The following is a 26,746-nucleotide window of genomic DNA, read 5'->3' on the forward strand; positions in this document are numbered from 1 at the left end:
TCATATTTGCTGAGACTGGTATTTTTTTAAAAAAATAAAAAAGCAGTTTTGGGATTTATGCTGGGAAGCAGTAGTTTTTCTAGTTTTTTGTCTGTCCCCCCAAAAACCAGTGATTCTCAGACTTCTTCCTCACTCCCATAGACTACTTGAAAATTGCTGGCGGTCTTAGCAGACCAGTGGATTATTTTAATTATTTTTCCTGTTGTAGCTATTGTAATCATAGCTGTCAACCTTCCCTTTTTTTTGGCCGGAAATTCCTTTATTCCCACTGCTATCCTGGATTGTTAGATATCCCATAGACTGTCCCTGGGACAGGTGAGGCTGCTGATCCCTTATTTTCAAATCTGAAAGTTGACAGCTATGATTGTAATTTGCTAGGTTTTTCACTGTATTTTTACAGCTTCTTTCATTTCTTACATTGCATTTTGCTTCGTCACCGTTTGCATTCCGTAGAATTAAAAAAAAACCTGTAAAACAACAAAAATGCACGGCAAGAAATAAAATAAGCAATCGAACGTGCAGTTAATAATCAAGATGAACACTTAATGTAGAGATGCCATGGACCACCAGAACGAAGTTCACATATCACAGTTTAGGAAACCCTATGCTAACCTATTAGGAATAGAGGAGCAGCTGTTTATTATGGAATGGCAGTTCTTGGGGGGGGGGGGCAAAATGAAGTTCTGATTGTGTTTTTCCTCACTAGAGTAATTTATATGGCCACAGAACAGTCCTCCCCACCCCTTTTAAGACCACCTAGTCCAGGGTTTCTTAAAATTACTTTGCAGCACCACAATCTTGAGGGACAATGGTTACCTAGGTAAAGGTAAAGGGACCCCTGACCATTAGGTCCAGTCGTGGCCGACTCTGGGGTTGCGGCACTCATTTCGCTTTACTGGCAGAGGGAGCCGGCGTACGGCTTCCGGGTCATGTGGCCAGCATGACTAAGCCGCTTCTGGCGAACCAGAGCAGCGCACGGAAACTCTGTTTACCTTCCCGCTGGAGTGGTACCTAATTATCTACTTGCACTTTGACGTGCTTTCAAACTGCTAGGTTGGCAGGAGCTCACCCCGTCGCTGATCAGAAGGTTGGCAGTTCAAATCCCCGCAAGTCCTAGGCTTTGTGGTTTAACCCATAGCGCCACCTGTGTCCCTTAATGGTTACCTACTCTAGTTTAAAGCTCATCCTATTATGGAGTTTCCTTAGGGTGCCTCCAGGCAGGAGTCTGCTGTGAGATTGGAGCCTCTCATGGTTGCAGGACTTTCACAGTACCCACAGGATATCATTGGCCAGTCCATATTCCCCCACACCCTTTAATCCGTATTTGCCCTTTCCAAGGAAAATCCCATAGAATCTGCTTGCAATACTCTACCAGCATGTTCGTAGTACAGTGGTACCTCGCGTTACAGATGCTTCAGGTTACAGACTCCGCTAACCCAGAAATAGTGCTTCAGGTTAATAACTTTGCTTCAGGATGAGAACAGAAACCGTGTGGTGGCAGCACGGCAGCAGCAGGAGGCCCCATTAGCTAAAGAGGTGCTTCAGGTTAAGAACAGTATCAGGTTAAGAACAGACCTCCAGAACGAATTAAGTTATTAACCCAAGGTACCACTGTATTAAGCTCTCTTCTGGAAGCGCCCGTACTCTTTCACTTTGACTTTCAGTTCAGTAAAAGGAATGCTGTTGTAGATGTAGCTGCTGCAAACCTCTTTCGGTTATCGCTTCTGAGCACGTCTGAAGTTAGCCATGGACCGAAGGAACCTATCGACACATCTGGCTGGCAAAAGTACCCCATGTTGTCTCCTTAACCCGGGGTAGGCAACCTAAGGCCTGGGGGCCGGATGCGGCCCAATCGCCTTCTCAATCTGGCCCACAGATGGTCCGGGAATCAGCATGTTTTTACATGAGTAGAATGTGTGCTTTTATTTAAAATATTGCTTTGCGGGCTCGCGAAGGAACGGGGGAGCTTACACGACACGGCTGCGATATATGACATTGCATTAAGTTGCAGAACCACCACTGCAGCGTAAAAACTAGTAAACACCACCCACATGCTGAAAAAGCAATAGAATAATGCAAAGGAACTCTCACTGTCCCCTACAAATGCGCACAAATGGGAGATACTGGTGAGAAGAGTTTAACCATAATACTGCCGCCGCGCGGTTTCTGTTCTCATCCTGAAGCAAAGTTCTTAACCCGAGGTACTATTTCTGGGTTAGTGGCGTCTGTAACCGGAAGCATCTGTAACACAAGGTACAGGGTTGGAGAAAGTTCCCATCAGGCAGCATAGTCAATGTTCAGGGATGATGGGAACACCTGAAGGGCTGAAGGTCTCCCAGCATTTCTGTAAATGGACCGTTCCCTTCCCTCAGGGTTGGGGAGGCAAAGAAAGAGGAGGTGACCCGGAAACTACAACTAATCCAGAATGCGGCAGCTAGACTGGTGACTGGGAGCAGCCGCCAAGACCACATAACACATGTCCTGAAAGACCTACATTGGCTGCCACTACGTTTCCGAGCACAATTCAAAGTGTTGGTGCTGAACATTAAAGCCCTAAACGGCCTCGGTCCTGTATACCTGAAGGAGCGTCTCCACCCCCATCGTTCAGCCCGGACACTGAGGTCCAGCGCCGAGGGCCTTCTGGCGGTTCCCTCACTGCGAGAAGTGTGGTTACAGGGAACCAGACAGAGGGCCTTCTCGGTAGTGGCACCCACCCTGTGAAATGCCCTCCCACCAGATGTCAAAGAGAACAACAACTACCAGACTTTTAGAAGACATCTGAAGGCAGCCCTGTTTAGGAAAGCTTTTAATGTTTAATAGACTATTGTATTTTAATATTCTGTTGGAATCCGCCCAGAGTGGCTGGGGAAACCCAGCCAGATGGGTGGGGTATTGTTGTTATCCGTTTGCTTCAGCCAGATGGGTGGGGTATTGTTGCTATCCGTTTGCTTCAGATTAAATGTTTTGCCTTGCAGGATTCATGCCACACCACAGTCATGGGAAGGACTGACCTCTGAGTGAACGTTTTATTCTTCCCAAAGTCACCCCTCTGCACTGCCGAAGCCACCCATTTCTGCACCGTTGTGCCGGCAACACGAAACCCATGGCAAGGTTGTGCCTGCATGAAAAGTTCAAGGAGAACATGCCTCTACGAATCCTTTCACAAACACGGAAGAAAGGTAGATCTCCGCGACTGAAACATAAGGGAGCTTTTGGCTCTTTAAATGCATGAGATGGAGGTCAAGTAGGAGGCCTTTGCGTCAAATCGCACCTGCTCCCCATGAAAAACATCATTTCAGTGTAATCCTATGTCAAAACAAGCATTTCTTAACATGAGATTGCACCTTGCTATATGTTAGAGCACCTAGGTAAATCTAATAATCGGTTGCCAGTCCAGTTCTTGGTGAATTTAAGGTGCTCTTGTTGGTGGTGTTTAAAGCTCTAAATGGCGCCAGGCAGCCATTTAAATTTCATTGCATTGAAATCCCATACTTTTGTAAGCTCGAGGTGGCTTACGTTGCTCATATTTAATACTGTATACTGTGTATAGTTTTACTGTGTATACTGTGTTAGTTTTATGATGTTAGTCGCCCTGAGCCCGGCTCCAGCTGGGGAGGGCGACGTACAAATAAAATATTATTATTATTATTATTATTATTAATCCCCGCAACATCTCTGTGAGGTAGATTACGCTGGCCTCCTGACCAGCAGCTGGTGGAAAGCGAGTTTTGCGAGTCCCTCTCTGGTTAAGTTTATGCTTCTACTGGCACCATACAACATACCTCCACATGTGGTGGGAGTGCCCCAAAATCCAACTATTCTGGACAACAGCCACACGAGAAATGCATAAAATAACTAAGCAAGTATTAGACATCGCCCCAGAAATGGCCCTACTAAATATCTTCCAAGACAACAATGCCCATTTACACCACAAAGAACTCATAACCCACCTACTTTCAGCAGCCAGAAACATCATAACCAGACACTGGAGAGACCTGTCAGGAGTAAGCATGGACCAATGGTACCAAATAGTATGGGAAACAAAAATCAAAATTGGAAACAGAATTGTTAGACTCCAAAATTAAGAATTTGTCAAAAATGTGTAACTTGCTGTTGAAATGGAATACCCAGGATGAAACGGTGAAATCAGCAATGATTAAATGGGCACAAGATGTTGGACATAACATAATGATGGCTGACTGGGAACAGTTATGGACCACAGGTATGAAATTTACGGCATGTAATGCTCTAAGAGAAAACTTAATGAAAATGATTTATAGGTGGTACATGACACCAGTCAAGCTTGCAAAAATCTACCATTTGCCCGATAACAAATGTTGGAAATGTAATGAGACTGAAGGCACATTCTTTCACCTTTGGTGGACATGCCCAAGGATTAAGACATTCTGGGAGATGATTTATAACGAAATGAAAAAGGTATTTAAATATACCTTTCTGAAGAAACCAGAGGCCTTTCTCCTGGGCATGGTTGGCCAATTGGTGCCAAAGAAGGATACAACTTTTTTCATGTATGCTACAACAGCAGCAAGAATACTCATCGCGAAGTATTGGAAGACACAAGATTTACCCACCCGGGAAGAATGGCAGATGAAGTTGATGGACTATATGGAATTGGCGGAAATGACTGGCAGAATCCGAGACCAGGGAGAAGAGTTGGTGGAAGACGATTGGAAAAAATTTAAAGATTATTTACAGAAATATTGTAAAATCAATGAATGTTAGAAAAATGTTGGAATGAAGTTACATGGCTTTAGTAGAAATGTTATAAGGAATAAAGTATAAATAGATTAATAGAGTATTAAAGGAAAAAATAAGGTTAGAATGAGTTAAGATAATTATAGGATAGAAAACAGAGGTAGATGGAAAGGAATTGCTGAAATAATTAATAGAAGTGGAATACAAAAAGGGAGGTGTGAGGAGGTCGAGGAAATAAGTGAATGAAAGATGGGATAATGAAATTTGATTTATTTTATTGTTGTTGCATTTTTTTGTTAGTTTAATGTATTGTATTGTATGTGTTTTTTCTTTTCTTTTAGTGTAAATTTTTTTTGGAAAAGTAATAAATATTATTTTTTTAAAAGAAATAGTATGGGAAACAGCCTTACTAGAAAAATTAACCAATAAACTCAAACTGACACGGGGACAAACAGAAGAAGACGCCTTTACCCCGGTATGGCTCCCCTTTATCACATACACAGCCCAACAAGACAATGACAATAATCCACCAAGAGCATACAAATCAATATGGCTAACCTGATCCAAAACACCCACCCACCTCACTCACACACGAAAACAAAGATCACCACAGCCAATCACAAACAAACAACCACACCTTAGGCCAACCCCAACCTCTCTCACCACCAAAGGAACACAAGTGAACAGCACAAGCAGCGCTGACACCAAACCCTACATACATTAAGCATAATAGAAACATCGCCACCCGACCACACCCCCACCCATCTTCCCCCCCTCCACCCCTTTTTTCCCTCCCCCTAATGTCTCAACAAATGAAACGGATTTGTAAAAATGGAAAAAATACGAGAGACATTACACATACTTCTGTAAAACAAGAAAATCTTTAATAATAATAATTTTAAAAAATCCAACCATCCTTCTTTCCTTCTTTTTTCTCTTCTCCGCAGTGAACGTGACTCTGGATCCCAGCACAGCTCATGTCAACCTCATCCTCTCCCAAGACCTGAAGAGAGTAAGATGGGGATGCAGGATGCAGGACCTCCCTGACAACCCTTCGCGATTCGACTGGGAGCCCTTTGTGCTGGGCCAAGAGAGGCTCGCTTCGGGAAGACACTGGTGGGAGGTGGAAGTAGAAGAGGCGACGCTGCAGGCCCTGTGGACTTCGCAAGAACCGTCCGTCAGGAGCAAAGGAGAGTCTCATCCAAATGAAAGGCAATGGGAGTTGAAAGAAAACATGGAGATCTGGGCAGTGGGAGCTGCCAGAGAGTCCGTCATGAGGAAAGGAAAGGTCAGTTTCAATCCCAACGGGGGAATCTGGGCTCTGGGCAAGGCCCTGCCAGACTCACTGAGGACGCCATTGTCTCCTTATCGGCTCACGGCGTTTACATCCTCTGAGAGGACCCTCTTGAGCTTGAGATACGAACCCAGGAAGATCCGAGTGTACCTGGACTACGAAGGAGGTCGCGTGGATTTCTTTGACGCTGATACGGATGACTTGATATTCAGTTTCCCTGCAGCCTCGTTCTCCGGGGAGAGGATCTGTCCCTTTTTCGGGGTGTATTGGGGAGTCAGACTGAGCTGCTGAAATCTCAAATTCCCCAGCAAAACCCAATGGCCGAGTGGCAAATTCTGAACTGTGAGTGCTTTGTGACCAGCCGCATGTGAGGCATAAAAGGGAAATGGATTTTTGACCAATGCAGATGTCAAGAGCAAGACAGCTTTCCTCCATCACTCCTCTTCCTTGCTTTGCTTAACACCTACGTTCTGGTGGACTCAAAACCTTTTATGATTTTATTGTCTGGTTTTATAGGTTGCTGTAAACCACTGACATTTTTTTTATGATACAGCAGTATAGAAGAAGAGGAGGAGTTTGGATTTGATATCCCGCTTTATCACTACCTGAAGGAGTCTCAAAGCGGCTAACATTCTCCTTTCCCTTCCTCCCCCACAACAAACACTCTGTGAGGTGAGTGGGGTTGAGAGACTTCAAAGAAGTGTGACTGGCCCAAGGTCACCCAGCAGCTGCATGTGGAGGAGCGGAGACGTGAACCCAGTTCACCAGATTACGCGACTACCGCTCTTAACCACTACACCACAATTTCTCTCTTATATAAATATTTATATAAATAGCTAAATAACTAAAAGCTTGCTCACCAATTTGTGACATTTTGGTTGGCCATAATGTTCAACTAATTACAGGTAGGTTGGTCTGCCATAGTCGAAACAAAATAAAAAAAAATTAAACTAAGACAGCTGTAAGGAGACAGTTACCATATTATGGCGACAGAAAGATCTGAACTCATTTCTTTCAAGTACAGCCATACCTTGGTTTTCAAACAGCTTAATTCTCAAACGTTTCCGTTTCGGCTCCAAAACACCGCCAACCCAGAAGTGAGTGTTCTGGTTTTTGAACATTCTTTTGGAAGCTGAACGTCCAACAGGGCTTCTGATTGGCTGCAGGAGTTTCCTGCAGCCAATCAGAAGCCGTGCTTTGCTTTCTGAACGTTTTGGAAGTTGAATGGACTTCCGGAACGGATTCCATTCGACTTCCAAGGTACGACTGTACTGCATTCATTGTATTACACTGGGTGCTCGTGTAATCTCACTGTATACAAGTTGTACAAGTGACAATAAAGTATTTCAATTTCAATTCTTTTAAGGCACCAAGGGACCAGATTGCTGTCACCAAGAAGCTCAAATACATAAGGCCAGGGAGGCATTCGTACTTTTCACACACACTGTAAGATCATGGGAGCTGTGGTTTACGCCTCAGAGAGATACAAAGCTCAGCATCCTTAAAACTAGAGTTCCCAGCATTTTGGGGGAGGGTCCTTTAAGCATATGGTGTGTGTACACAGCCAGAGGGTTGTGCCACACTTTGGAAGAGCTTAGTGCTTTTGCTTCACAACTTCACTGGCAGAATTATTGCATTTCTATACATTCTATTAAATGCTTATTTACTGAAGTCACCTGAAATGATAACCTGTCAGGAGGTAAGAGAAGTGAAAGCAAAAACTTTTGGCTCCTGCTCTCCTTGAACAGCTTCCATCCCAGCTGGTCATTCAAAGAAATTGTAACTAAAAACTGTTCTGAGTTTGCTTACTTCCTCCTCCCAATCCATTTTCCTTTTGTGTTGTCTTTTTAAGATTCTAAACTCAAGAACTGGGACTGTTTCATTTTCATTGATCTGGGAACAGCAGGGTAAAAACACTAAATTGAGTTCAATGAAACAAGGGTTCTAGATAAATTTCATTGAACATAATGAAATTGTGCATGCATTCACACCTTAGCCAAGGAGAAAACCTGGAATTCAAATTGGGAACAATCTAACTTTAATCCAAGTTCGCATTTGTCGTTGGCTGGTATCTGTTTGCCTCCCAGAGTGGAGTGATATTTGTATGTCAATAGGAATCCAATGACAAGCAATGACAAACCTAGACAGCATCTTACAAAGCAGACAAAAGCCAACAAAGGCCCGTATAGTTAAAGCTATGGTTTTCCCAGTAGTGATGTCTGGAAGTGAGAGCCGGACCATAAAGAAGGCTGATCACCAAAGAATTGATGCTTTTGAATTATGGTGCTGGAGGAGACTCTTGAGAGTCCCATGGACTGCAAGAAGATCAAACCTATCCATTCTGAAGGAAATGAGCCCTGAGTGCTCACTGGAAGGACAGATCCTGAAGCTGAGGCTCCAATACTTTGGCCACCTCATGAGAAGAGAAGACTCCCTGGAAAAGACCCTGATGTTGGGAAAGATGGAGGGCACAAGGAGAAGGGGACGACAGAGGACGAGATGGTTGGACAGTGTTCTTGAAGCTACCAGCATGAGTTTGACCAAACTGCAGGAGGCAGTGGAAGACAGGAGTGCCTGGCGTGCTCTGGTCCATGGGGTCACGAAGAGTCGGACATGACTGAACGACTAAACAATAACAAGGAATCCCCAGGAAAATGGCAAGGCAGACAAGGTCAAGCAACACATTTTATTTTCTGTTTTTCCTTCTATAGACATACAAAATAAGACATGGCTGAACTTCAGTCAAACTTGACACTTCTGATCGCAATGTCTCCCTCCACTGAGAATATTTTTGCAGAATTCGCCCCAAGCCGATTAGGGAACTTGACTTCCTGGTCTCCATTGATCTTCACAGTCACTGCCTCGTAATCAAAGGACAAACAGATCTGGGAAGAAGAGGAGTCAAGGAGTTAGGTTCATGGGTTGTTCCTTGGAAAGAGGCAATTAGATGCTTCCAAGAGATTTATGGCCCAAACAGGAGTGGATTAATGGAGGGAGGGAGGGAAATACAAACTACTATCACCCTTGCAATTACACCTCCTGACCAATTTTGTTTGGGGGGTTCTGTTAGGGCAGTTCAACCTGAAACCATGACACTCATCATTTGGCTGTAGAAATTAAGGTTGGGGAGAGAAATTCAGAGTTGTAGCCAATGCCAGTTCTACTTAGAGTAGGCCCCCTGAATTAATAGGCATGGAAAAATTGAGCTCATTCATTTCAAGGGGTCTACTGTAAACACGACATGGATGCAGCCCTCTTTTTTAACGAAAAAAACCCCAGCTAATTGATGCTTTTCATACCAAAACACACCTATCCTCTCCCTCCCTCTAGTGGTGCAGCAATAAAATTGCTAGAACGTTTGAAAAGCTAAGCAGGGTCTGCTATGGTTTCAAATTAGATGGGAAACCATGTGTTGAGATGCCTGCATTGCAGGGGGTGTCGAGGCAGTTGGAGGATGGATGGCGGCTAACAGATTGAGGTTGAATCCTAACAAGACAGAAGTACTGTCTTCTTGGGGGGGGGGGCAGGAGGAGGGCAGGTGTGGAGGACGCCCTGGTCCTGAAAGGGGTTACTGTGCCCCTGAAGGACCAGGTGCGCAGTCTGGGAGTCATTTTGGACTCACAGCTGTCCATGGAGGCGCAGGTCAATTCTGTGTCCAGGGCAGCTGTCTACCAGCTCCATCTGGTACGCAGGCTGAGACCCTACCTGCCCACGGACTGTCTCACCAGAGTGGTGCATGCTCTGGTTATCTCTCACTTGGGCTACTGCAATGGGCTCTATGTGGGGCTACCTTTGAAGGTGACCCAGAAACAACAACTACAACTAATCCAGAATGTGGCAGCTAGACTGGTGACTGGGAGCAGCTGCTGAGACCACATAACACCGGTCTTGAAAGACCTACACTGGCTCCCAGTATGTTTCCAAGCACAATTCAAAGTGTTGGTGCTGACCTTTAAAGCCCTAAACAGCCTTGGTCTGGTATACCTCAAGGAGCATCTCCACCCCCATCGTTCAGCCCGGACACTGAGGTCCAGCTCCGAGGGTCTTCTGGCTGTTCCCTTACTGAAAGAAGCCAAGTTACAGGGAATCAGGCAGAGGGCCTTCTCGGTAGTGGCACCCACCCTGTGGAACGCCCTCCCATCAGATGTCAAAGAACAACAACTATCTGACTTTTAGAAGACATCTGAAGGCAGCCCTGTTTAGGGAAGTTTTTAATGACTGATGTTTTAATGTATTTTTAATCTTTTGTTGGAAGCCGCCCAGAGTAGCTGGGGAAGCCCAGCCAGATGGGCGGGGTATAAATAATAAATTATTATAAGAAATTATGTGCCAAAATTGAGAGTGTCACTACAAATGATCATACTTCACTTCAGAACCCCCTCAGAAAGGCAGAAGTAGCAGAAGAGAATTCATTCATTACATTCCTATCTGGTTAGCAGCCCCTCTGAGGATGCTATAGCCCAGGGGAAAGAGCAACCATATCACATGCAGAAGATTCTGGGTTCAATTTTTCAGCATCTTCAGGTAGCCTCTCCCTGAAACCCAGGTGTTATGTATTGAAGTTCTCACCCCGGCCACCAGGGGGTATTGTGTATATAGTTTTCTCTCAGGTCCACGTCAGTTAATTTAGGCGGGAAACCCTGTGTCACTATGATGTTGACAGTCGGCTGCCTATAAAAGCAGGCCGGCTGAGCTGTTTGCAGTTCAGTTCAGTTCCAGTTTACTTATAAAGAACTACTTGGAGAAATCTCTGTCGTCTGCTATGTCCACTCACTACTTAATACCAGGAGAGTCAATGCCAGGTAGCGAAGGCAGTGCTGAGAGAGATGGACCAAAAATCCAACTTATTTAGAAGTTCCCAGTGCCCAAGGAGCCCCCCAATCCAGGAATGACCACTGCCTCTCCTTGAAGTTCTGGCGGTGCTGAGGCTATTCCTGCTCACCTTGGTGTCTTCTCCCTGCTGGAAGGGGAACACCGACTCCCGCAGCTCCGAGTCCCACTGACCATTCGTCTTTGAGTTGCACACAATGGTGTTGACGTCTCCGTGACTATCAAAGCGAGGATTGAAGTGGAGGATCGTGTCTGAATCATCGTGGCACAAGTTGAGGGCAAAGCTGGAAAGAGGGGAGGACCACATGAGACAAACACTCACAAGGTGGATTAGCAGGAGCTGGCGGAGACAAAGTCTAACGGTTCTATTGTTATGGTGATATTGGAAGTAGGATGCTGTTGCTGATTGACAAGAACCTAGCCTGGGTTTGTGACTTGGCTAAAGTCCTGTTTGGCAGTGGTGTAGCGTGGGGGCAGTTACCCGGGGCACAAATTTCAACACCCGGTGCTGCCTCAATACAGTTGTGTGCTTTTGTCGCTGGGCTCCATTGAAAACAACTTCTCCATGTGAACCCGGAAGTAACCTCTGCAGACAAAGGAAGTCAACTCTTCTTATCTCTGCAGCTGCTATCTCCCGGGTGATGCGGATGCCATTAAGCAGTCGAATGTGCATGCGTACTACATCCATTTACCTCCCTCTCACCCCCTCCATGTGGCCCCGGGCACTGCCAACCTACGCTAAGCCACTGCTGAAGGTATCTGACTGCATCTTTCAAGTCCTTTAACAGACTGGTGGTGGTGATCATGGGACCGTTTAACTCGCTTGTACTAAGAGGAGTCAGATAATGATTAATGGGAAGATATGTAACCTCCCCCAAAAATCTATGCTCTGCCTCCACAGAACCAACGCTCAGTAAAGAGCAGGCATTGTATAAGCTTCACGTAAGCTGTGAAAAGCAGGATGAACAGTTCATCTGGAGGAGCCCATAAAAGCACACAAAAATAGCATCTAATAATTCTTAAGGAAAGTTAAGCTAAGCATCCTTTAGTAGTGATCAGCATCAGTGGCTGGTTAGATTACTAATTAAAAATATATGGTTGTACTGCATCTTTTACCTGATCATTCCAATAATGTATTGGTTGCTCCAACAGCACGGCTCTCATAAATCATGATTGAGTTCCTATACCAATAATTTAGGCACTTTCACCACTTTGTAACCAAGCTAGGTTTTACTGCCTGTGCAACTTTTCTGAAGCACATGAATCTGACCTTTGGAGAGTTTGTAAGTAAACCATTTATAACATACCAAACATGTGGTCTTTTCTTATGCAGGGGGAAGAGAGAAACTTTGGAAATATTTTTTTAGGGGGACATTTTGGAGGGGCATATTTTAAATATAGCCTGTATTTCCACGCTCTGCTTTGCTGCATATTTTGTGACTTTAAATCTCTGCTGGAGTTCATTCACCAGAGTACTTGCCCCAAACTTAGATCTTGGCATTCAGGAATTCTCCTTTCTATATGTTTTTTGGGGGTTTTTTTGCACCAACAAAAATAAACCAGCCCACCTTCAATAACACAAACCTTTTGGCCTCTGGTGGCACTTTCCCCTTCACTTTGATGCATTCACCGGGCTTGATTGACAAGTGGGAAAAAACCATTTGCTGGAGGAAAGGTAGAAACAAGAGCATTAGAATGCACACAGGTAACATCTTCTCCAAGGTCATTCCTATCTGGAAAGGGGAACCATTTCCACTACAATTTCTTTTGGAAGAAACTCTGCAAATATTTGCAGTTCCCAGAAATGTCCCAGCTGCACCTAATCAATGAAGTATTGTTTCCTTGTCCCCACCCCCCACTGGCTTGGCCTCTCTATTATTGAACACACAACCCTTAAACATGCCCACAGCTCACTGGGTTCCAGAATTAGATATCCACCTATTCCGAATGAAGGAGACATGTAACAGGCTTCTTGCTGTGAGCAAGTGGGGGCAGTGGCCATTATTTCCATTGATGGAGGGGACATGTCCATATCATGTTCTGGTCCATAGCTGTCAACTTTTCCCTTTTCATGCGAGGAATCCTATTCGGAATAAGGGAATTACCCTTTAAAAAAGGGAAACGTTGACAGCTATGTTCTGCTTCTGGTCTTTCAGATGTGGCGGCCATTTTGCATTATGCTATGCTGCACCGCCACCGCCATCTTGAATTGCGCCACAATTCCACAGGCACCATTTTGCATTATCCCAACCCCACGACAACAGCCATGTTATGACTGGTGCCCACCCCCCAAAAAAAGGTTTGGAACACCCCCACCCTTTCCCAGGAAACCTGGGAACTGTAATTTTGCAAGCATGGAAGGGGAAGGGAGAAGGAACCAGAGATCCAACCGGAGAAGTAGGTCACATCTGTATTATACATTTAAAACACTCATACCACTTTAAAACAGCTATGTTCCCAAAGATTCCTGGGAACTGTAGAGGGTGCCAAGAGTTGTTAAAATCTTAAACCACAGTTCCCAACATTCTTTAGGGGAAACCAAGTGTATGAGCGATTTAAATCTATGGTCTGGACATGATCACAGACAAAGTGTTACACAGCTGTTATTGCTGGTTTCCTTGTAAATGCTCCCATATGCAGAGCAGGAACACAGGGCAAGAAATTATAAGCCTTCCCCGTTTCCCAGCAATTCTAGGAATCCAGCTGGAACAGCGGCATTTTCGGAACAGCTCACCTGTGGCCTCCAGCTCCCATCAGACCCCAGCAAAATGGTCAATGGCCAGAGAGAATGCGAGTGGGAGCCCCCAACAGCTGGAGGACACTATGTTGGTTGCAGATGTAGTTCACATCAGACAAGGGAGTCACACAAAGAGTTCATTACTTCAGAATAAAATGTGGGGCGAGGCACAGAAAACCATTAGTGCTTTAACAAATGTGTTTGTACAGGTGAGAAAATTTGGCTATTTCGATTCCGTTTCACAAGAAGCCAGCTGCAGGCTCTCTCCATGTAGTTAATGAGTAAATGAGCAAGACCGAGTTGTTTGAGTTTCTCTGACCCAATCCAACAGGAATGTTCTTTTTTTGGTTAAGAAAATCAAAGACGTCTTTTTTCAGGAATGTCCGTTATCATGAGGAGCTATAGCTAAGCGTTTGCCTTTCCGTTTTGCTCACAGGGCCTCTGCCCTCCTCAAGGCCAGACCAGACAATGGCTGGCATCCTCCTACCCACAAGTCTTCCACGTAGTATCATGGCTTGCAGAGCAACAACAAACATGTACAACCCCTAATAAGCCCAGTGGCATCATCAGGGAAAACTTTCGGGCAGAGATTCAGGGCCACACTCTGTGGAATATGCCGGAAGGCCCCAAACATAGCAGAGTTGCTTTGCTACAGTTTGAAGTGAATTTAAGTAATAGGCATGATCTAAACAGGAAAACAATAAGAAAATGAAGCCCAGAGAGCTTTAAGCAATTTAATATCTAGCTGCACCGCCGAATAATTTCTAAAGGCATGCCTGGTCACATGCACAGCACAATAATTAAATTAGTTTATTACCAGCCCTTATATCAGCAAATAGCTACTCTGAAGGCATGAGTAACTGCCGTAGCCTTGACTCCTTCTGTTCATAATCAACTCATGGATAAACATAACTGTAGAGTTGGAAGGGACCATGAATGTCATCTAGTCCAACCTCTGCAATGCAAGAATTTTTCATCCACCAATGACCCCGAGATTAAGAGTCTCACGCTCTACCGAGCAAAAACAGGAATGACCGTGAAAGATACATTTTGTTGCCCAAAGCAAATTACGCACAGCCGGCCACCTCTAACAATTTACAGGAACCTTTCCTTTTTCTAGCAGTAAGGAGATACGGGAAGTTAGATACCGCAAATTTGCTACCCTTTCACAATGCCCAGCGTCAACTGCCTGAGGCTGGAATGTCACCTGGCCTAAACGGTAGGGCCAGGGCAGTTCTATGAGCTCGAAGTACTAGGCAATACTAGCCTTCATTCAGAAGGGACTGCTGCAGCTATGAACAGTTCATCCACCTTGACCCATACGACAAGGAACTAGGAAACTACCACCACTGGCTGCGATTCTAACCCCACGTTTACACCCAGAAGTACACAGAAGCACAATAGGATTTGCAACCTCGCAGACCCAGACAGAATGGATTGGATTGGATTGCTAGTTCCTTTTGCATTCTGTCCAGCAGCGGAGCTTTTGGGGAGAACGGTTTTAAGAAGGTTTTGCTAGAGCAACATTCAAGAATCCTTAGATATGGGCATGCCACAATGAGCCGCAGAAACCTATTATTGACTCAGAGCCGCCAACCTCTGTTCCCCGACTCATTAAGGCTGCAATCTCTCAGCTCCACTTAGAAATAAGCCTCCATCTATTCTACCGGGCTGACCTCCGTACTTAAGAAGATTAAACAGTAAGCTAAAATGCTTACCAGCTGACCCTATCTAACATTAAAGAACAAAATAAACTCCTCTCATACTCTCATAGCCCACTCCCTCCGGACAACTTACAGTCTCCATTGTGAAGGTTTGATGACTCAGCTGCTGACAAACACAAAAGCAAGCAAGTCTTCCTTCTTCTGCCTGAGCTTTAAATAGTGGCCAAGAGGAGGTGTGGCCTTCTTCCTGCCAATCAGAAACAAGCCTGTAAGGACCAATCAACCAGAGAGGAAGAGAATGGCCAATGGAAATTGGATTCTCTCCAATCATTAACCAAATTGCTAAGTGACGTGACTTGTGTCTCTCTCGGTACATTCAATGTCCTTTGCATTCCTGACTCCATGTGAGGAACCCATAATTTTAGTCAGGTCCCAGCATTATGAACATAGAGCAGTAATGGCCAAACTCGGCCCTCCAGTTGTCTTGGGACTACAACTCCCATCATCCCTACCTAACAGGACCAGTGGTCAGGGATGATGGGAATTGTAGTCCCAAAACAGCTGGAGGGCCAAGTTTGGCCATCACTGACATAGAGCATGGGTAGGCAAACTAAGGCCCGGGGGCCGGATCTGGCCCAATCGCCTTCTAAATCTGGCCTGTGGATGGTCTGGGAATCAGCGTATTTTTACGTGAGTAGAATGTGTGCTTTTATTTGAAATGCATCTCTGGGTTATTTTGTGGGCCTGCCTGGTGTTTTTACATGAGCAGAATGTGTCCTTTTATTTTAAATGCATCTCTGGGTTATTTGTGGGGCATAGGAATTCGTTCTTTTTTTCTCTCCCAAAAATATAGTCCGGCCCCCCACAAGGTCTGAGGGACAGTGGACCGGCCCCCTGCTGAAAAAGTTTGCTGACCCTTGACATAGAGAAAGTGTTGAACTACAATCCCCATCATCTCTGGCTGTTGGCCATGCTGATGGAAGATCAGGGCATCACCACCCACAAAATGTCCAAGCAATGTTTTTGAGTCTGTCACTGTTTTTGAGTCTGTCACAGAACAACCTCACACATCTACTCAGATGTTAAGTCCCATTGGATCCAGGTAAATTACACCCAGGTAAATAAGTATATAGGATTGCTCCGGGCAGCTGCTACTGGAATGATCTCTCAGAGCCTCAATTCTCTGTGATTTAACAGTCAATCCCTCAGGATATCTGCGAATCGTTGCTCCGAAGGGAATGGGGTCTCCATGCATCTCTCATTATCCTTAACGAACTACAGTTCTCAGGATCCTTTGGGGGAAGCCATGGAAGTATAAAGAGGTATGATACTGCTTTAAATGTATAGCACATTGTTGTAGTCCTTGTTGGAATTTGGCAAATACCTTGCAGATATAACTTACACCTGTAGTGACCAAATGTAAAGCCTGAAAGAAAGTGAGCTACTTTAGCAGCAGAGCAATTATTATGTTCTTACAACTTTGTTCGGAGGCCGAAATCAAACCTTCAGACAAATAAACCTTGTTTTAATCTGTAAGACTTTAAGCCATATATCTCCCCCTCTCTCTGAATTCCCCATGCATGCCTAGAAAATAAAAGTGTGATTGACCTTACCAGTGAAAACATGGGCAAAATTACTGTGTAATGTATCCAAACAAAATCTTTCGTTGGAGATTTCTCCTCTTCTTTGGGTGTAGAAATGATCCCTCTGTCCTGCCAAGGAAATTGAAGAACATATTTATGTACGCGACAACGGCGGCAAGAGTCTTACTCTAGCACAAGGATGGAAGAAGGAAGAAATCCCGACCAAATAACTGTGGCAAGAGAAACTGATGGATTATGTGGAATTGGCGAAACTGACACATAAACTGCGTGATAAGGACAACGGTGACTTTAAAGAAGAATGGGAACCTTTTACAAAGTACTTAAAGAAACAACAGAGTGAACTGGACTCCTTGGCAGGTTTTGAATAAACATACACAAATTTATTACAGTGGTACCTCGGGTTAAGTACTTAACTCGTTCCGGAGGTCCGTACTTAACCTGAAACTGTTCTTAACCTGAAGCACCACTTTAGCTAATGGGGCCTCCTGCTGCCGCCGCGCCACCGGAGCACGATTTCTGTTCTTATCCTGAAGCAAAGTTCTTAACCTGAAGCACTATTTCTGGGTTAGCAGAGTCTGTAACCTGAAGCGTGTGTAACCTGAAGCGTATGTAACCTGAGGTACCACTGTATTGGTAACATATAGACAGATAAATTAAGGATCTTTACAATTTTACAATATGCAGAAAATAACATATGTTGAAAAACCAGAGAGAGGACCTGAGGGAAGTCTGGGGGTGGGAGGGGGTGTTTCTTGGGGAGGGAAAAACTAAGGGGGAAAATGAGGATGATATGTTTTTCATAAACTGTTATGTTGAAAATTCTAATAAAAATTTTAGAAAAGAAAGAAAGAAATGATCCCTTTGTTACAGGGACTCTCTCAACAACACCATCATCAAAGTAAAGTCCCTAATTCTTTTGGGGAAAGCCACAACAGCTAAACATCAATTACCGCACAGCATTTTTTAAAGGCGCTAAAAAATGATGATGATGATTAAGAATCTCTTGTGTGGATTCCTCCTTGGTGAATTCACACTGTGCAAGTCTGTGGGTGCCTCCCAGGGATCATTAGCTCAGACACAGTTGGGAGACGTTAACAGCCAAATTACTCCCAACTGCATCTGCGCTGATGCTAATAAGATGTTTTAAATGGAGACCTGCCAACTTAAAGGGCCCCCTCTGTGCTCCCATAGCTTCTATTTGCATTGAAGCTGATTTGACAGAGACGGTGGGCAGGTGTTTCTCTTGTCGCCTTCCAAAACACCTTCCTCTGTCCCCGGGGGGGATAATCTTAGCTGCTGTCATTATAAGAATTGGTCGGCCTGTTATGATCTTGCACCTTGAACTCCAGAATTGTACATGTACAAAAAAGTTATTAATGAGGCCTCTAGAGGCACGTTGGTGGCGCTGTGGGTTAAACCACAGAGCCTAGGACTTGCCGATCAGAAGGTAGGCGGTTCGAATCCCCGCGACAGGATGAGCTCCCGTTGCTGGGTCCCTGCTCCTGCCAACCTAGCAGTTCAAAAGCACGTCAAAGTGCAAGTAGATAAATAGGTACTGCTCCGGCGGGAAGGTAAACGGCATTTCCGTGCGCTGCTCTGGTTTGCCAGAAGCGGCTTAGTCATGCTGGCCACATGACCCGGAAGCTGTACGCCGGCTCCCTCGGCCAATAAAGCGAGATGAGCCCCGCAACCCCAGAGTCGGTCACGACTGGACCTAATGGCCAGGGGTCCCTTTACCTTTACCTTTCCCTCTGCCAGACTCACGATGGCTCAGCTGGCAGGAGCACTGCTCCTGAACAGGTTTGGGTCAGGCGTGCTTTACACCAGCTTCACCTAAACCGGCATAAATTGCGCTGGCTTCCCATAGTTAGGATTGCTCCCTCGTATGGCTACATCTGTTTAGGGAAGTTTTTAATGTTTGAAGTTTTATTCTGTTTTTAATGTTCTGTTGAAAGCCGCTCAGAGTGGCTGGGGAAACCCATCAAGGTGGGCAGGGTAGAAATAATAATAATCATCATCTCTGCAAGTTGCTGACTCTTTCAGTGTGGTGTAATAAGAGTGCTGAACTAGGACCTAGGAGACTGGGTTTGAATCTCCACTCAGCCATGAAACTCAAGAGCCTTGGACCAGTCACCATCTCTCAGGGCTGCTGTTAGGATAGAATGGGGAGGGACAGCTTGAGCTCTTGGGAGGAATATCTGGCATTATACAGAGGTACCTCGGGTTACATACGCTTCAGGTTACACACTCCACTAACCCAGAAATAGTACCTCGGGTTAAGAACTTTGCTTCAGGATATGAACAGAAATTGGGCTCCAGCGGCGCGGCGGCAGCAGGAGGCCCCATTAGCTAAAGTGGTGCTTAAGGTTAAGAACAGTTTCAGATTAAGAATGGATCTCCGGAACGAATTAAGTACTTAACCTGAGCTACCACTGTATAATAGACAATACACTAAAATGGACTAAAAGGCAGAGGCTGCTAAGGGTCCCTCCAGATAAACCATTTATTGAGTATATATCCTGATTTGCTTGCACACTGATTACAGAGAGGTTAGATTATAGCTGGCCATTTGTTCTGATTCATTTACGGTTCAGCAATGAGCATTCGTCCTGATGTTCTTGCAGGGCGTTTACACGACCTTTGTCATTCATCCACCCAAACCCCTGGAGGTATTTTGTCATCACATTCCAAAATGCAAGTTTGTGGCTTTATTTATTTCTGTTTAAGTGGATTTGTTGCACTAGGGCAGCACAGCACTTTAACCCCCTTTAAGTGTGCAAACCAAAAGAAGAAGAAGAAGAAGAAGAAGAAGAGTTTGGATTTGATATCCCGCTTTATCACTACCCAAAAGAGTCTCAAAGCGGCTAACATTCTCCTTTCCCTTCCTCCCCCACAACAAACACTCTGTGAGGTGAGTGGGGCTGAGAGACTTCAGAGAAGTGTGACTAGCCCAAGGTCACCCAGCAGCTGCATGTGGAGGAGCGGGGAATCGAACCCAGTTCACCAGATTACGAGACTACTGCTCTTAACCACTACACCAGACTGGTATGCAGCTCAGTCCCCTCCAGCAACCACTGACAGCCCAGAGGCACCCTGAGTTAACACCTTGGTTAACTACCATATTTTTTGCTCTATAAGACTCACTTCCCCCCCCCTAAAAAGTAAGGGGAAATGTGTGTGCGTCTTATGGAGCGAATGCAGGCTGCGCAGCTATCCCAGAAGCCAGAACAGCAAGAGGGATTGCTGCTTTCACTGCGCAGCGATCCCTCTTGCTGTTCTGGCTTCTGAGATTCAGAATATTTTTTTTCTTGTTTTCTTCCTCCCCAAACTAGGTGCGCCTTGTGGTCTGGTGCGTCTTATAGAGCGAAAAATACGGTAATTGGTGAAGTAATTTGGAGGACATGGTTCCCGATTTCGCATTCAAACAACAGAAACTCTGGGAGACGGGACTTTATTTGCACATTCATTCCCCCAGCTAGTTCAGAGCTGCAAAGGGAGCATAATAGTTCAGAAACTTGACGGATTTGATCTTGAAGTCTCCAGCCACCGAGAAGAACTGTGCAGAATCCATCCCGAGCCGGTTGGCGAACTTGATCTCCTTGTTTCCTGGCATCGTCACCGTCACTGCCCTGGCGTCAAAGGAGATGGAGATCTAGCAAGGAGAAACCAATGACTTAGCCAACCTGGTGCTCACCAGAAGTTGTTGGGGTGCAACAAGTGTCAGCCAGGCTGTTTGCTGGGGTTGATGGGAGTTGTAGTTCTAGATAGACCTTTGGTACAATGCGGTCCATTCTTTCTTCTCCAGCCAGAAGGTGGGAGCTGACTGAGGGCAGAGGGAAACTGGTGGAGCAAATGGCCCCAAATTGCAGCAGAGGCACTTTGGACAGCGCTGCATGATGCCCATTCTGGGATTACCAGAAGGGCTGTGTTTAGCAGATGCGGCGCCGGGGTGCAAATATCCACCCAGTGCCCTCAAATTACCATGGATGGGGGGGTGTGAAGCTGCGCACTGCCAGCCGGGGGGGGGGACTATATGGTGCAGCTGGTGGACGTGCAGGGAAAGGGGAGGCTGCTGGCAAAGCCGCGCAGCTCCTCCACTCGCTGGGCACCCCTGAGGCCGGCGCCCTGGCGCAACGAACCACTAAGCCCTATGGGAAAGATGGCTCTGGTTACCAGGAATAGGGCATTCAGTGTGGCAGCACCACATTATCCAACTCACCGTACAAGGAACACAGGAAACGGCCTTAAAGCGAGTTAAGACCATTGATCGATCATCAAGCTCAGTACTGAGGTATCTCTGGATACGAATGAGAGCCGCTCTGGAGCCCCGTTTGCATCCTGAAGCGAACGCAACCCGCGTCTGCTTGTGCGCAGGTCACGATTCGCCACTTCTGTGCATGCGAGTGACGTCATTTTGAGCGTCTGCGCATACGCGAGCAACGAAACCCGGAAGTAACACGTTCTGTTACTTCCGGGTCACCACGGAGCGCAACCCGAAAACGCTCAACCTGAAGCAACTTCAACTCGAGGTATGACTGTATTGTCTAAAGCACTGGTTCCCAATTGGGGATCCACGTAACCCACCCAGAAGGTCCATGGCAAATACCTATTAACACCCCGTTTTTGAGCACTGTGCTCTCATGTTGGTCATGTGACTTGTGCAGGAGTGTGGCCCGGAAGGTGCACAGCCTGGTTTTGTGCTAAGACATGTTGGTGCCTAGGGCTGAGGGATTTCTGGTTTTGCAACATCACAATATATCACCAGCTAAACATTGCGATATATCAAGATGTCTGAAATAAGGATGGAGCTATGTAGAGGCATTGGCTGGTTTCACTCCCCACATTGTGATTTTTGCATAGCGCGCGCACACACATTTCACGATTCACCATGTATTGCCAGCTCAAAAACTACAAAACCATTATCACAATATGGACTTGAAACTGGTTTTGGACAGTATATCTATTGCCCAGTCCTAGCACACATCACGATTCGCGATATATTGCCAGGTCAAAAACTATAAACCGATTATCACGAGATGGACTTCAAACCGGTTTCAGACGATATTATTGATATATCGCCCAGCCCTAATGGTGGCACAGAAATATCAACATTTTCAAAAGTGTGAGAGTCTGTGGCTTGGCTTTTGGAAAAATAGAGGGTTCGCAGTACAGTGGTACCTCAGGTTACGTACGCTTCAGGTTACATACGCTTCAGGTTACAAACTCCGCTGACCCAGAAATAGTGCTTCAGGTTAAGAACTTTGCTTCAGGATGAGAACAGAAATCGTGCGGTGGCAGCGCAGCGGGAGGCCCCATTAGCTAAAGTGGTGCTTCAGGTTAAGAACAGTTTCAGGTTAAGAACAGACCTCCGGAACGAATTGAGTACTTAACCCGAGGTACCACTGTACTTAGCTATTTGGGAACCACTGGTCTGGAATGATTGGCAGTGGCTTTCCTGAGTTTCAGGCAAGAGACTTTTCCCGCTCTACCTGGAAATTCCAGGGACTGAACCTGTGACCTCTTGCTTGTGAGGTCGATGCTCCACCCCTGAGCTAATGCCGTATCCCCATATTCACCTTGGCTTCTTCTCCCTGCTGGAAAGGGAACAGCGACTCTCGCAGCTCCTGACCCCACACTCCACATGCCTTGGAGTTACACACAATGTCGCGTGTATCAAAGCGAGGGTTGAAGTGGAGGAGGAGGTTGTGGCGATCCCGGCCCAGGTTGATGGCAAACCTGTCATGGAGACGGAGGAGATACTGGAGACGAAACTCACATTTGATAGGAAGCAGCAGAACCCCATGCGGGTCCATCCCTCTTCAACCCATGTATTTTTCTTCTGCTTTATCAGTACAAACCTCTTGGCATCTGGGGGCACTCTCCCCATCACCAGGATGCCATCGCCAATCTTGATCGTCTTGTCGGTGACAGCCAGCTGCTAAAATAAGACCAAAGGGCAGAGTTAGACCAGGCATGGGGAAACATTGGCCCCCTTATTACTTTTTTGACATACGATGTCCCATTTTTAGTTGCTACTTTAATTATAAAGGGTCGCGAGTGGCGCTGTGGGTTAAACCACAGAGCCTAGGACTTGCCAATCAGAAGGTGGGCGGTTCGAATCCCCGCGACGGGGTGAGCTCCCGTTGCTCGGTCCCTGCTCCTGCCAACCTAGCAGTTCGAAAGCACGTCAAAGTGCAAGTAGATAAATAGGTACCGCTCCGGCGGGAAGGTAAACGGCGTTTCCGTGCACTGCTCTGGTTTGCCAGAAGCGGCTTAGTCATGCTGGCCACATGACCCGGAAGCTGTACGCCGGCTCCCTCGGCCAATAAAGCGAGATGAGCCCCGCAACCCCAGAGTCGGCCACGACTGGACCTAACGGTCAGGGGTCCCTTTACCTTTACCTTACTTTAATTATAAAATTGTTTTCCCTCTTGTTTTTAAGTTTCCATGCCTGGTTTGTTTGCAAATTCAAAAGCTCATTGCTTTAAATCATGGGTAGCTAAACTAAGGCCCGGGGGCCAGATCCAGCCCAATCGCCTTCTCAATCCGGCCCGCGGACAGTCCGGAAATCAGTGTGTTTTTACATGAGTAGAATGTGTGCTTTTATTTAAAATGCATCTCTGGGTTATTTGTGGGGCAGAGAAATTTCTTCATTCCCCCCCCCCCCCAAAAAAAAATATAGTCCGCCCCCCGCAAGGTCTGAGGGAGAGTGGACCGGCCCCCTGCTGAAAATGTTTGCTGACCTCTGCTTTAAATATTTCAGCTTCTGCTCCGACATAGATAATTTTCGCAAGATTTTGATGGCTTGTACAATTTCACCTTTTAAAAAATTTGTAAGTTCCCTCTCTTTCTGAGCTATTCCCAACATGGTCTCTTGATTTTTCAACTTCTTCTGCTTCTTAAAACGTGAATTCCACTGGAAGGGAAATCCTCTCATCACTGCTTTTCCAGCATCCCACACTATCTTAATATCTGTTTCTTGGTTTTCAAAATTCAAAGTCATCTTTTAATTTTAGCTAGCCCTTTCCCACTACTTTTTTTTAAAAAGTAGGTATTCATTAAGGCTCCATCAAAATGATGTTCATCTGTCCTTTCTCCATGTAAATACTATCGCGTTGTGGTCTGAAAATGTTCTGGGTTGAAAAGCTTTTCTACAGAGATCCACATTTGGAACGCTAACTTGGAACATTAAGTTGGACACTATGAAAGACTTATACAGTGGTACCTCGGGTTAAGAACTTAATTCGTTCTGGAGGTCCGTTCTTAACCTGAAACTGTTCTTAACCTGAGGTACCACTTTAGCTAATGGGGCCTCCCACTGCCGCCGTGCGGTTTCTGTTCTCATCCTGAGGTAAAGTTCTTAAGCTGAGGTACTATTTCCGGGTTAGCGGAGTCTGTAACCTGAAGCGTCTGTAACCCAAGGTACCACTGTAATTGGAACAAAAAGGTAAAGGTAAATTAACTCATTGAAAGACTGAAAGACTGCTGCGCCATAAATGCCATAAATCAAGACAAGGAGAGTTGGCGTGCGTTCAGAGAGTTGGAACAGAGCCCAGAACCTGGAAGATAAAATGGTGAAATGAAAGACTGAGATGACTACACTAAAAATCAGTTAAAGGATATGAACACAGAATAAACTGCCTCCTGCATGCTAAAAGAAAGATGGATTTGTTGGACACGGTAGAGTCATACACCAGGACTGTGAAGACTAAACAATGGGTTAAGATCGGACTTATGAAATTGGGGAAAAACAAGAGAGATAAACGCAGGAACAACTGTAAGAGACTTTCTCCAGACATCCAGAACATGGGAAGTCCCGAAATTCTTTTAATTTGGAATGTATAATTGGTTTATATTATTTGTTTATATTATGATGTGGCAAGATTTGATACAAATTGGAATATTAAATGAAAATTAATAAAAATTATCTACAAAAAAAGAGAAAATGTTCTAGGACAGTTGAATGCCCATTCTTTGAATACAAGTACCGTAACGCAGGGGGCGCTGTGGGTTAAACCACAGAGCCTAGGACTTGCCAATCAGAAGGTCGGAAGGTAGGTACTGCTCTGGCGGGAAGGTAAACGGCGTTTCCGTGCACTGCTCTGGTTCGCCAGAAGCGGCTTAGTCATGCTGGCCACATGACCCAGAAGCTGTACGCTAGCTCCCTCGGCCAATAAAGCGATATGAGCACCGCAACCCCAGAGTCAGTCACGACTGGACCTAATGGTCAGGGGTCCCTTTACCTTACCATAATAATGGGTTTTGATGGACAACTCCCATGATCCCTGCCCACTGGCTATGCTGCCTGGGGCTGATGGGAGTTGTAGTTCGGCAACATCTAGGGGGTCAAACATCATGGCATTGATAATGAGCAGAGCCAGTTCAACATATCATCCAAACAGAGGAGAGTTCCTGCCATGGTTATCTGCCACTACTTTCCACAGACCTATCTACTGTTTTATATATATTACCCCCCCCCCCTGTCTCTCTCTGTTGTAGGGCAGGTAAAAGCAGAACTCAGCCAAAAGCAAATTTGCACTGTCAATCAGCTGACTGATGCCGCCAGTCAGCTGGCTGGTGCACTTGCAAACCTTAACAGCTGATCATTTGGTATAACACAGATGGCTTAATTTCTTCTTTTAAAAAATTGCATTTTCAAAAACAGGAACGGGTGCTACTAGCCCAGAGATGCAAAGAAGAAAGAGTCCCTACCAAAGAGGAATGGCAGATTAAGCTGATGGGACTATGCCAAAATGGCAAAGCTGACTGGGAAACTCAGGAACCAAGAAGACAAAAACTTTATAAAAAAATAATTGGGGGAAATTTATAATTTACTTAGGAGACCACTGTAAACAGATGAAAATATTAGCAGGATTTTAATTTAATTTATTATTAGAATTTAATATCACTTGTAATGTAACAGGTATTATGGATAATATGGATAAATACAAAAAATAGATCACGAAATAATATGTTTTTGAAAATGTTCACACTAGGACCCAAGGAAGGGTTGGAGGGGAAGTCGTGAGATTCAGAGAAATCTCTTTAAATGGATATGGATTTGGTATTGTTATAAACTTTTTTTGTTTGCTTGTAAAATCTAATACAAATGAATTTTTTTTAAAATAAAACAGGAACAGAGAGCATATTTAAACCCCTCCTGTCCCACTTCTCTTTAAAAAAAACAGGGCCATGGTAATTAAATTGGTTAGTCACTCATTACGAAAGAAGATCTCCAAGCAACTTACAACGTAAGTAAACAAAAAAACCCCACAATATAGGCATATTTACACAAACATGCATATTATTAGTAAAATATACAAGCAGCTGCCACCCCAATGGAAAACCAGGTACTGCTCCACTGACAAGTCGCACAAGGGAGACTGAGTCACCAGACTCCTCTTTCTCCTACACTTTCTATAACGACTTGACAAAATTGCAATTTAATCTGCTCCCCCTAAGAGGCATTACATAACCACACGCCCCCGACAAACACAACACAGTACGGTAGTCAGCTAGAACTATTCCTATTACTACACAGATCGGTCACACTCGGGAGTAACTTACATACTCCATAATTTTCTCAGAGCTGCTTCAAAAAAGACACAGGAGGAATCCCCAAAAGGGCTTCAAAGCCTGACCCTTAAAGTGGTGGTCAGGTGTCTGTCCTTCCTCCTCCCATCCAATCAGAGGTGCAGGCCTGTAAACACCATGCAGTCAAGAGTAGGCGAGGCTGGTCAATGGAGAAGATTGGAGCCATCTCACCAGGTGAGTTCCTTCCAGACCAATTGTTAAGTGTTGTTGCAGGAATTTATGTATATGTTTGGGGGGGGTGCCCCTCCAGCAGATATCATGCACATGCAGCCCATTACCAAAATCAGCACAATCACTTTTGTGATTT

At 45.3% G+C, this 26,746-nt stretch overlaps 3 protein-coding genes across 5 annotated transcripts in view; 2 read left to right on the forward strand and 1 right to left on the reverse strand.

The window, feature by feature from the left end:
* Window positions 1-8,168, forward strand: part of LOC308470060 (E3 ubiquitin-protein ligase TRIM11-like) — a 70,901-nt gene extending 62,733 nt beyond the window's left edge. Inside the window, exons 2-3 of one of the 2 annotated variants that reach the window (XM_080993307.1) lie at window positions 3,968-4,222; window positions 5,664-8,168. In XM_080993307.1, coding sequence (XP_080849433.1) covers window positions 4,099-4,222; window positions 5,664-6,301 — 762 coding nt within the window. In that variant the 5' untranslated portion in view covers window positions 3,968-4,098 and the 3' untranslated portion in view covers window positions 6,302-8,168. Of the gene's footprint in view, window positions 1-2,975; window positions 3,180-3,967; window positions 4,223-5,663 lie in introns of both variants that reach the window. The other variant, XM_080993308.1, reaches the window with a different exon arrangement.
* A 509-nt stretch (window positions 8,169-8,677) lies between these two features.
* On the reverse strand, window positions 8,678-26,470 carry LOC308469989 (32 kDa beta-galactoside-binding lectin lec-3-like). The gene is made up of 9 exons (XM_080993174.1): window positions 26,413-26,470; window positions 22,704-22,783; window positions 22,422-22,581; window positions 20,393-20,497; window positions 16,855-16,953; window positions 15,375-15,488; window positions 12,425-12,504; window positions 10,953-11,124; window positions 8,678-8,895 (listed from the first exon to the last, which is right to left on the reverse strand). Exons 1-9 carry the CDS (start codon window positions 26,419-26,421, stop codon window positions 8,749-8,751), a joined length of 966 nt encoding a protein of 321 aa, XP_080849300.1. The 5' UTR covers window positions 26,422-26,470; the 3' UTR covers window positions 8,678-8,748.
* Window positions 13,223-26,746, forward strand: part of LOC308469697 (uncharacterized protein) — a 34,160-nt gene continuing 20,636 nt past the window's right edge. Inside the window, exon 1 of one of the 2 annotated variants that reach the window (XM_080992538.1) lies at window positions 13,223-13,237. The gene's annotated coding sequence lies outside the window, so the exon portion shown is untranslated. Of the gene's footprint in view, window positions 13,238-16,462; window positions 16,564-26,746 lie in introns of those variants that run through there. The other variant, XM_080992536.1, reaches the window with a different exon arrangement.

The sequence above is a fragment of the Podarcis pityusensis genome (assembly GCF_964106645.2).
Source record: "Podarcis pityusensis genome assembly, chromosome: 2".
Taxonomy (NCBI): domain Eukaryota; kingdom Metazoa; phylum Chordata; class Lepidosauria; order Squamata; family Lacertidae; genus Podarcis; species Podarcis pityusensis.